The 12076-nt window shown below is 35.7% G+C and overlaps 1 protein-coding gene across 2 annotated transcripts in view; it reads left to right on the top strand.

Moving 5' to 3' along the window:
- Positions 1-11866, top strand: part of RABL3 (RAB, member of RAS oncogene family like 3) — a 37122-nt gene extending 25256 nt beyond the window's left edge. Inside the window, exons 4-8 of one of the 2 annotated variants that reach the window (XM_068975061.1) lie at positions 380-494; positions 2311-2461; positions 6685-6756; positions 9997-10035; positions 10629-11866. In XM_068975061.1, coding sequence (XP_068831162.1) covers positions 380-494; positions 2311-2461; positions 6685-6756; positions 9997-10035; positions 10629-10694 — 443 coding nt within the window. In that variant the 3' untranslated portion in view covers positions 10695-11866. The remainder of the gene's footprint in view (positions 1-379; positions 495-2310; positions 2462-6684; positions 6757-9996; positions 10036-10628) is intronic. The other variant, XM_068975070.1, reaches the window with a different exon arrangement.
- Positions 11867-12076: the final 210 nt, after the last annotated feature.

Genomic DNA, 12076 nt, shown 5'->3' with positions numbered 1-12076 from the left:
TGTAGAAAAATAATCTTTTTGAATGAATATAATTTCCTATATACTTAAAGTAGTTTTGATTCTTTTTATTGATGAAGTAGTTCTGTAATTAGGACCAGGCAGAGTAGGCACTCATTAAGTGTTTAATGAAGGAGGAAAAGACATTCTAAAAGCTTAATGAAATTTTTGTCAGCCCTTGTAAAATTTTTTTTTAGTTATAGAACTGACAAAGAAAAAAATTTAATTATTTGCAAGAATTTACAGAGGAAATTTTTAAATAATCATGTCTGTGTTTGTTAGTCATACCAGAATGCATTCATTAAGGAATCTAATGCTTTGACACTTGTGAAATGAAGAGGAAATGTTAAAGTATTGACATTATTTTCTCTGATTATTTTAGGTATTATTTTAGTGCATGACTTAACAAATAAGAAGTCATCCCAAAACTTGTACCGTTGGTCATTGGAAGCTCTAAATAGGGATTTGGTGCCAACTGGAGTCTTGGTAACAAATGGGTAAGCCCAAATTACTTCACAATTGGTTTGAAATGCTATAGCAGTCACAAGAATGTACCTTCCAAAATAACCATTTTGGAAGATGTTTGATTTGCAAATACTTTCTCCCAGTCTGCAGTTTGTCTTTTCATTCTCTTAGCAGTATCTCTCACAAAACAATAGTTTTTCATTTTGATGAAGTCTAGTTTCTCTTTTTTTTTCCTTTATATATTGTGTTTTGAGAATCACGTATAACAATTGTTTGCCTAATCTGTGTTTCTTTTAGAAGTTTTCTAGTTTTTGGTTTCCTTCTAGATCTGTGATTCACTTTGAATTAGTTACAATGTTGTAAGGGTTTAGTTGAGGATGACTTTTGTATCTGAGTGTCTCATTTCCAAATTATTTGTTTTTCTGAATTCTTATCTTCTCCAAAATGGTAGATAAATACAGTAGTCTGAAAGATGCAAGGTTTTTTGTTTTTGCCAAAGTGGTATTGTACGTATAATACGAAAACCTGGTTATCTGTCTCTTTTGATGTTAAGGTGTTATCAGCCTTATCCATTCATGATAAAATTCCTAATTTGTTTTTTACCTAATGATTTAGAAAGAAAAAAAGGATTTCATTACCAAGTTTCAAATTGGATATAAGATTTAATGAAAGAAAATGAGCGAAAAGGAAAGCTTAAAAAAGAAATGAGAGAACAGATAATATTTTTATGAAATGGGAGGTAAAATAGTTCAAATAATTGTGCTCCAAGGCTGAACAGTAATTGAGGCTCTGTAAGGTTGAAGGGCAAAAAGATTTGGTAATTTTGCACACACATACACACAAGATTTAGATTATTTAAAGAGAAAGAAAAGTAATACCAAAAGAAGGAAAAAGCTATGCTCACCTGGTTTGTATTGGTTGGGTTATGCAATATTGATTTACTAACATACGGTGTTGCAACCAGATTTTGCTGACTGTTATAAACTGAGCTTATAATATGTCAGAAATCCAAATCTGTTTTATTTCTCATACATGAGTAGAATTTATATTAACTGAATAATATTGGGCTCTATGTTCCTTTCAGTAATAGAGTGACCCAAGGCCACCAACCCCAAGTGATTCTTACTGCCTGTCCTGTGACTCCATGGCTGTCATGTCAGGACAGACAACTATTTGTTGCTTAATTCTTTCCTTTTACTATTCATTTTACATTTAAGCTGTTTTCTGTTTCTTTCCCTTTCCATTTGTTGAATCCATCTTTCCCCAGGGTAGCATCAGCTATGGGTGATTTATTCTGGCCTCAGCATTCCTGTTTCTTATTTTCCTGAAATGATCTATTTTTCTTTGCTATTCACAGACAGAAATAAATATGGTGGATATAAAGCTTATGTGTACTCCAGAAGGTACCCAGAAGCTTGGCATTCCCCTCTGCCAAAAGGCTTGACTGCGTGCTAGGTTTCTGGGTTTTCTATCCACTGAGGTTTGAATCCACTCTCTATATCTCCTCAGAAAAATTCCTTAGCTGTTAGCCTTAGAAGACAGAGTTTTAGAAGTCAGTCAACCTACTTTCATATACCTGGTGGGCTCTCAGTTTATTCAAGTAGTCCGTAAAGACCCAGGGACAAATTTTGAGTAGTTGAATTAATAGTTGGAACTTGAAAGATGCTGAAGACTGAAAAATGAACAGGCATGTGGAAGAAATTGGGAGAAAAGTAGGTTTACAGGTGATGGGTGAGCAAGAGTTAGTGATGTATATGTAAAATAGTATAAGCTAGTTACATTTAAATATTACACATCTGCATCAGAAAAGGTAAATTCTGTTCACCTCTTCATTATTATTTATCACAGGGATTATGACCGGGAACAGTTTGCTGATAACCAAATCCCACTGTTGGTAATAGGGACTAAACTGGATCAGATTCATGAAAACAAGCGTCATGAAGTTTTAACTAGGACTGCTTTCCTGGCTGAGGATTTCAATGCAGAAGAGATCAATTTGGTGTGTATTTTCACTAATGCATGCTTGTTTTATTATCGGGAAAAGGCAAAACCAAAGACTTCACAAATTACATACTCAGAGAAGAAGCTTTATATTTGAATCAGGCATTTGGGTTTTAATCCAAACAGTAGTGAAGACTAGAGCCATACAAATTATGAGATGGGCACAGCCTCCTTGTGTGCTGATCTGTTGCAATGTTCAGACTTTGTTCTAATGTAAGTCACAGGCTTTTTCTTGAAAAGATCTTTAAAAATCACACCAAAATCAAAATAACTAAGAAGACAAAGAGTGGTCACTGATACTGTGCGTTGTTTATTCTTGCTTTAGAAAAGCCTCTTAGCTTCTTAAACTTGAGAGTTTACCTTAAAGGGAAACAGACATATAAATGAGAAAATTACAAACTGTAAACTAGGAGTGCTTCATAAGCATTAGTTTATATATATTTATGTATATACCATGAATTGCGTCCCTTCTTGAGATATATAGCTCAATTAAAACTAGACTTCAAAAAGGCTAGGAAAGTTCTCATATAAGCCAGTTAGTGTTGCTGAGGGAGTGATCCTGGCCAGCAGTTTCAGTCATGGTTTATATGTCACTGTTCACAAGTAAGATTTCTACAATATGTCAGTGTACTGGTATTTCAGCCGTGCTGGTGGTGGCTCACATTTATTAAGCACTTATTAGTGCCAGGCACACTATTTTAGTACTTTTATGTACATTGTCTCACATGCATCATCGTCACATCAATCCTAGAAGATAGGTGCTATAAATATCTCCATTTTAAAAATGAAGACTAGAAGCAGAGAGGAGTAACTAAACCAAGGTTACACAGGTGGAACCAGCTGCTCTAACTCCAGAGCCTGTACTCTACAACTAAACCTATTTTCCACTTAATTATCCTTCAACTAACGTTTAGAATCTTGGATCTGAAAGAGTTGTTAGAAATCATCTAGATCACCAAGTACCCAAACCTGACTGCATATTCATATTACCAACAGTATTTGAAAAAATTTTTGAATAAGTGCCCTACAACTGGAGCTTTTTATTCATAACGTGTGACAGAAGGACCTGGATTCTGTAATGTTAGCAAATGACTCAGGTTATTCTGAGCCCTTCTTCTGTGATTCAACATCGGTGAACGCTGCTAGGTTCAACCCCACCTCTGCCCCCATAACTGAGTTAGCTTCTGCCTGACATTCCACGGTTTTTGGTTTTTTTTTTTTTTAACAATCTGCTTTGCAGTGGAGGTGCCTTTTTTCCTCAGCTGCCAGCATTATGTCCTAGGTAGTGAGGACTGGACCATCACAGTCCAGAGAATTCCGATTACATAGAATACATAATGTCCTTCTTGAAGAAGCGCTGAGGTTACTTTTTTTGAACATGGTTTCCAAAGGGAAATTTACCATTGAATATGCTTAATTTGTTCCAGCAATTACTTTTAATGCATTTTAGAATGTATCTGTTTCCGTGCCTGTGAGTTTCTATGACAATCACCTAGCTATATGCTTTTCGAATTATACTTGCAAAGGCAGGGCCATCTTTAATTGTTAACAAAATGTAAAGGTACTCAAATAGTGGTACTTTGGCACACGTGGTCTCCACAGTGTTCACATACAACATACTTAAAGCCTTCTATCAGCGTACACTTTCAAGAGCACAGAAGAAACAACAAGGGGGTCTTGAAGATGCAGAGAAGAAAAAAATGAGGAGGAAAATTAGATAAGCTTTTCAAAAAGAGACAGTAATCAAAAAGACTCAGCAAGTATATATAAAGTCTCAAGTAAAAACTGATTTAACAGTATTAATGCTAACATCTTTGGTTCCTATATGAATTTACTTAACATTATTAAACAGTAAGAATTAACATAATTGTATACCCCAAAGATAGAATCAAAGCTATCTTGTGTTGGGGAGAGAAGGCAAATTGTTTAAATTATAAACAGGGAGGCAATTACTTATTGTTTTAAATCCTGCCAGGCTTGTTGTGGGCTTCCCTCATAGTTCAGTCGGAAAAGAATCTGCCTGCAATGCAGGAGACCGAGGTTTGATTCCTGGGTTGGGAAGATCCCCTGGAGAAGGAAATGGCAACCCACTCCAGTACTCTTGCCTGGAGAATCCCATGGACAGAGGAGCCTGGCAGGATACAGTCCATGGTCGCAAGAGTTGGACACAACTTAGCAACTAAATCACCACCAGGCTTATTGTGTCCAGCACAAATTTTTCTCTGCTACGTGTTTACTTCAAAGTGATCATTCTGAAGCATCTTCCCTAGTTAAGATTTCTTTCTCAAGCTTAGGCAAGCATTTAGAGCTTTAGTTTTCAGGCTTTGACCTCCACGATCAATAGCAGATAGTTTATAGTTCTTTGAGATCTAAAATTCTCATCCTAAAACTATAGGATTTCTCTAGCCTGATCACCTTGAAATTGTTGGATTAAGTTTTGGAGAAGTTTTGTTTTTTGTTTGATGTTTGATTTAGTTTTTGTATTTAGTACTTTAGCTCTATGTGGAATCACCTCTGAAGTCTTTTAACAGTCTGACGATTATGTAATCAATATCCGTTTTGTAAAACATATCTACTTAAGGTTTGTCTTTTATATGCCCCAGCTACTATATAAATGTTCAAACATTATTTCAAATACAACGGATTACACAATATTTCAGTCTATTTAATCCGTATATAGAATTATCTTTTATTATGTTAAGTGCATTTGTGTCTAAAAATTCAATCTGATGGCATTTTCTTGGGATGAAGAAAGAAGGAAACTAATATTTCAGTACCTGCTATGTTAATGAAAGAAAGTGAAGTCGCTCAGTAGTGTCCGAAGCTTTGCAACCCCATGGACTGTAGCCTGCATTGTAGGCAGACGCTTTACCATCTGAGCCACCAGGAAAGTCCTGGGCATGCATTATCTCCTTTAATTTTCACAAAAATCCTATGAGATGAGTATTGCTATCCCCATTTCACAAATTAGTAAGCTTAACTTTAAAGGTTTTGTAACCTAACCAGTATAACACAATCTAGAGATATGAGATAGATACTCATGTTCAGAGCCTGCTGGCTTCTGAGACCTCTGATTTTTCTTTTACTCTACCGTCTTTGAAAAGTTATTGTTGTCTCTTTTTTCTTTTGTGGTTTTGGAAAATGTATTTTAGCTTCTAGCCAAAATTTAAAATGTGAGCTTTGAAATGTTGTATATTGGTAAAATAGATGATTGTTATAAAATATATTGGAAAGGAATCATGTGGGTATTTATCAGAATAAATTACAAATAAATTACAGTCAGGATAAATCCAAAAATAATTAGGTCCCAAGGAACACAGATGATTTATAACTGAAAAATTAAATATTGTTCTTGCAAAGAAGCCTGTATCATATCCCCATGGTTGGGTCTTAAGTGGCATTTGAGGTAAAAATTGAAGTAGTCAGTCTATTGAGGTGGCAAGTCAGTATTGACAAGTGAAAGCAATTCAACATTGGATTTCCAAGAAAAGGATAGTAAACCATTTAAGGTCTTTACTAACCATTGCAATGTACTATCATTATACTATTTCAGATTATTTTGTCTTTTCAGAGCCCTATTTTCTCCTCTTTTTATTCTAGTAATATCTGTTGTTTCTTATTTAATTATTATTAAAAATAATAATGATATTTTAAAATAAACTTATTATCTGTTGTTTACTATTATCACAAGTATATCTATTGTGGCCCACCAAGGATGTAGTGCCTTGCATTCAGTGAGTGAGAAACCCCTGGCAGCTGTTACTCCTTTACTCCTATTTTCATGCTTCCTACTTTTCCTAAGAACTTCATACTACTTAGGTTAGTTGAGTACTGGTAAATAACTTGTATTAAATAGTGAAGTGTTATTTATTTTTGATAGCTCTGTTTCTGCTTTTCAAGGTAAATATAGGTAAGTCACGTAAGTAGTATCTTGGTTTTGTTATTAGTAAGACATTACCAATCCTGTCTTTCTTTATGAAATTATTTGATGATGAATACATTGGTTCAGTGTCCTCTAAAATTGCCTAAATAACAAAGAGTAAGTGGCCTTATCTTCCTTTAGCACTTTCCTTTTTGCTCTGTGTATCATAGTTTGACAAACTACTTGAGAGTATGATGGCTAATATTTTGTTATATAAATGTGCAAGAGGAATAGTAATGACTAACAAAAAGCTTATGTTTCCTAACGTTTAATTGTGGATCTTACGTTTTATCTCCTAGGATTGCACAAATCCACGGTACTTAGCTGCAGGTTCTTCCAATGCTGTCAAGCTCAGTAGGTTTTTTGATAAGGTAATGGCTTCAATTAAGTTATTTTTAAACTTAATTTATGTACCATGAGAGTTTAAATTCTTTGCAGAATGCTTTGTCTTTTTATTCCTTCATCCTGAACTTCACAGCTTGAATAATACTTGTTTTGATCTCTCTTATCTGTTTGTATAATTGCTCAACACCTGGTGACGTGTTTATTCTATCACCAGTGTTCTCTAAGTGAAGGATGAAACCTACTAGATTCAAATAGTTTTTTTTTTAAGGTACTGAATTCCCTCCTTAAAACAATTTATGTTTCCATATTTTCTAGCTCTCTTTGTACTCATTGACTACTCTCAAGCCCCCATAAAACGCACTAAACTGAGGAGATTCTGCTTAAAGTCCTGAATTATTTTGTTCACCCAGCTACTAATATTCTCCCACATAAATGTTACTATTACTTTTAAGGCTCTGTCATCTTCTTGATTCCCTAATGTTCCCTATCAGAAACCTTTGCATTCCAGTAATTGACTCTTACCAGCATCATCTTATTGTCCTGAACTGGAAGGAAAATGTAGAATGATTCAGCATACTGGTAAATTAGAGCACTGTTTGTCTTTCCTTCACAAGGCCATATGTCTGCATTGTATATAATATTGAACAAGTTAAACTGTTCACCCAATGTTGACATTGTGCAGTAAAGTGAAATAGGATGTATTTCTATATTATTATTGAAAAAAGATTGATTTCTATATTATATTAAGTAAATCTCCCAAGAAAAAAATTTCCCTCCTCAAAGCTCTGTTTTATGAGTCTTTTCTTTTAGCTATTTAGAGATCTAAATATTTGGCTCTTTTGTCCAATAGGTCAACATAAGATAGGCCCCACAGCCCATCCCTGTTTAAAATTAGACCACTGGGAAATTTTTGCTTCATTGCATAAACTCCCAACTGGTGTGTGGCAGAAAAGGTACGGGTGTACTGAAATGGTGATCCCCTCAGTTCTCAGAGCAGCCAAGGCCCCTGGACTGGCTCTACCATTTACCCCAAGTCACACACACATATTAGTATTCTCTAAATGTGCCATGACTGAAAAAAAATGGTAGGAAGCACTGCAAGGAACCAAATTTTCTTTCCACGTTGTTTTCACAGTTAAAACATATGAGCTCCTACTTGGTTTAGATCCATGACCACCATGGTGACTCAGATAGTAAAGAATCCACCTGCCAGTGCAGGAGACCCAGGCCCAATCCCTGGGTTGGGAAGATCTCCTGGAAAAGGGAATGGCTACCCACTCCAGTATTCTTGCCTCGAGAATTCTGTGGGCAAAGGAGCCTGGTGGGCTAGAGTCCATGGAATCAAGAGTCAGACACAACTGCGTGACCGACATATACCATCTGTGTCCCCTAGGAACAACATCTTATATGAATAGATCTGTATCTGACATGGAAAGATCCCACAGGATGTTGTCTTAAATTTAAATAATTTATTAATTTTATTTTTTACTTAAAAAAATTTTTTTCCTACTTTCTGGCCATACTTCATGGTATGTGGGATCTTAGTTCCCCCACCAGGGATTGAACCCATGCCCCCTGCCTGGAAGCACAGAGTCTTAACCTCTGAGCCTCCAGGGAAGTCACTTAAATCATGTATTAATTTTAAAATTAAAAAAATAAAATGTGACAAGTTATATCCCAGAGAAACAATGGATTATAGGCCAGTGTGATTCAAGTTGTCAGGCAAAGTTTTACTTAAAGAGATTAGAGGGAATTTGGTTGGTTTTAAGAGGAGAGCAAGATTTAATAGGAGAATAATAACACAAGTTGAGGGCAGGGAATTATGAGCAAAAGGGAAAAGTTACTCCTCTTTTGGTTTCCTAAATCACAACAAAAGATAGGTGGATTAAGAGGTTGGCCAGACCTCCAGATTGCAGTGGTTGGCTGAAAGCAAGGGCCCTGGCAGCTAAATTTCACCCAGTTTTCTCTGCATCTTATCTTCCAGAATTTACAGGATTTCTTTTCCAAGAGGGTATCTAATCCTCTTCCACACTCCCTTCACTAATAGTAATTCCTCTCCACTCTAGAGTAATAGAATTTTCCTGTCCTACCCTAGAGAGAAGAAAGAGAATCAGTTCTGTCATAGTTTTTGTGGGGTCAGGTATTTTAGATGTATACAAATCACGAACCAGCTTTTCTGCCTTTGAGGCCAGTGAATGCCACCTTACCCTGAATCTCTTGTGGCTCAAAGTAACTGAGCCATAGTCTTGAAGATAAAAAGAATCCAGGTGAGATGACTGTCAGGCCAGTGGGAGCAAGCTGGTACAGGCCTGGAAGAAGATACTCTGCTTTATTCAGGAGAGATTCCTAGCTTCATAGTTCTAGACTCTAATCTCTTAATCTCCAAATAATCTGTATTCTAATCTGCTGAACTTTTCTTAATCACAACAGCTCTGTGTAAAGAAAATAATACTGCCTCTGTTGACATTGCAGTTTCTCAAGCGTTCATCATATAGACATGTGGTACTCTTAAATTCATTATATTAAGGCATATGTTTTGAAGGCTTCTTTTCAGTAATAGTGATGGATTTTGCCTTATTTCTCCCACTGACCAAATATAGTTCTGAAACTGCTGAATTAAGGGTGCGAATTAAGTCTGTAAGAAATTGTTTGACCGATTTTGATATTGTGTCATCTGTCTCCATTAAGGACCTACAGAATTTACAACTGTGGTTACTGGAGGGATATGGCAGTTGACTACAGTATACAGACAGAGACCTCTTTAAAGAATAGTTGTGCTATTGTAGTAGCAAAAGTGCTTTGCCTTTTTTTTTTAATTTATTTTTTAATTGGAGGATATTGCTTTAGACTGTTGTGTTGGTTTCTGCAATACAGCAGAGTGAATTATCTTATGGATTCTGTCTGGTATCTTTTGGGGCTGACTGCTAGAAAGCTTTGAACCAAATTTGCAGCCAAATTTCCAGATTTACACTGGGAATTGCATGGGATCTCATGTCATTTTCTCTCGTTATTTAGTTGTTTTTGTTTGTTCATTTATCTTTTGACCTATCGTTAACACTTTTTGAAACTAGAGACAGGTTTTTATAAAAATACTTCCACAATCCTGATCCCATTAGCACCAGGCTTCACTCAGTGTAGTAGATGTCTGTTGCTATTGAAACGACTTTTAACTTGGGTGTACACCTTTTAGTGCCATCAGTGTTCAGTGCGCTTACTGCTTTTTCAAGGTATACATGCTAAGCCCTTAATATCTTTGTTTCTAACAGGTTATAGAGAAGAGATACTTCTTAAGAGATGGTAATCAGGTCTGTATCTATCTTTTTTGATAAAATGATTTCTTTAATTTGTGGAAAGGTTTGATTGATCTGAAATTAACTTCCAAATTCATTTTTGAGGTTTTTTTTAAGAAGTTGGGGTGACGGGGCAGTACTTTGCAGGCCCAACCAACTGACTTTCTTCTGTCTTCTTAAATACAGAAGAAAAACTCAGATCAAGGGAAAATAAGGGTCTTAGAAACAAGAAGAATCCAGAGATAAAGTTACATTATAAAATAATAGGAAATAATTTGCTTGAGACGGCAAAGGTACATATCCATAGTCTATCACAATGCAGATAATTCATATGAAAGTCCAGCAGGTGAATATTGTGAGTTTCACCTTCATCCTGTCTGATTTAGATGACACTCACCAATTGCTCAGCAAATGTTTTTCATTTAGTAGAATTTATTTTTATTATTTAATCTGTTGTGGTTTTCTGAGTAAAACCTCAAAAAGATAGCTCTTTAAAGAACAACAGCCTAATATACAGAAACAAAAAATAAGGAAAACATTTTAAAGGCTATTAGCATTTGAACTCTGCCTGTTTTGAGTCCTAACATGATTATCTTTCTTGCCTACAGATTCCAGGCTTTCCTGATCGAAAAAGGTTTGGGGGAGGAACATTAAAGAGCTTACATTATGACTGAATGACACTCATCCTTTGGAAGAGTGAGCAAGCAGTGGCAGTTTTTCACAGCTTTCTTCTTCCTGTGTCGATTATTACTGTCTCAGCCTTTTAATGAAATCATCTTAAAAATGCCACCCTTCAGCCTCACCCTTTAATGGAAAACTGAAGGGAAGTAACAGCGTGGGAGGTCCAGACTTGGTCCTCATTCTATTTTTCACCTTTTTCCCTGTTTATACATTATATAAAAACCTTGTGGAAACATGAGATGTCAAAATGATGCAGTAAATGAGCAGTGACAGAATGCTGCAGAGAACATTTACTCTTGCCTAGAACTGGAGGATTGTTATGGGTCTGTAATTTTCCCACACTCATTGCTGAAGGCTTAATTAAGTACTTCAGAAATGTATCTCCATTGTTTTACCTTCTGAGGGGAAAGGTTATGTTAACCAGCCCTGAGTTGTCCACCCCAAACAATCTCTGTCATTTTCAAAGAAGCAAAATGGTGTTATTTAATTGTCTCCACCTCCATCACACACACAAGGATGCCTAATAATAGCAGTTGTCTCTCTCTCTTCTCCTTTGCAAATGGCTCAGTGGCTGGAAGAGGCAGACTAATAGCTGGAGTTAAATATAAATAGATTAATAATACACAGAGAACAGCAGTACCAGTAAAGAAGAATTCTGCAAGAAATTGACAGCTCACTAAATCCTTCACTCTTTAGGTTACAGCTGACTGCACCCTCTTACTTTTTTCTGTTTGAAAACAGGCAGGGTGAAATCTAAGACCTGCGCACGAGCAGCAAGAGGGATTTACAACCTCTTCAGTTTTTATTTTTATTTTTGAAGGAAAAGTCAACTCCTAAAATGTCCCTTAACTATAGTGCATAAACTATGAATATTATTCTTTGTGTTAACAATGCATTTATGGAGAGAAGTAAAAATAAGTTCCACAGCAACACATTTACATGAATTATGGACTAGGATTCTTGGATTTCATAATCTAAAGTTTTTCAGGGTGGTGTGTGTGTATATATGCATAACTGTTCATTGTTACTTTTTTTACCCATCTTTTTTGCTTGTATAATTCCCTTTGCCCCAGTTCTTTATTAATATATAAACCTGTTGTACAGAAACTGTAATTTGCTGCCTTATTCAACAACACCTTTTCACACATATTCTCTCTCTGGCTTTGCTGTAAGACTCCACACTCCTGATTTTGTTTCATATTAAAGTATAATAATGGTAAATACACAGTTTCAGCTTCTCATTTTAAAACTAGGGAAAAAACACTAAATTCTCTTTCTGTTCCGTACTTTGGAAGTCAAGGTATGCTGAAAATGGATATCAAAATCACAGTGTTAGAGAGTGCTTTTAGTAAGGCAGTTTTGGGGATTTGAGAAA

This window comes from Capricornis sumatraensis, chromosome 1 (assembly GCF_032405125.1).
Source record: "Capricornis sumatraensis isolate serow.1 chromosome 1, serow.2, whole genome shotgun sequence".
NCBI classification, from domain to species: Eukaryota; Metazoa; Chordata; class Mammalia; order Artiodactyla; family Bovidae; genus Capricornis; species Capricornis sumatraensis.
Note: the sequence above shows the minus strand (reverse complement) of the source record. Positions and strands in the feature narration are given on the sequence as shown.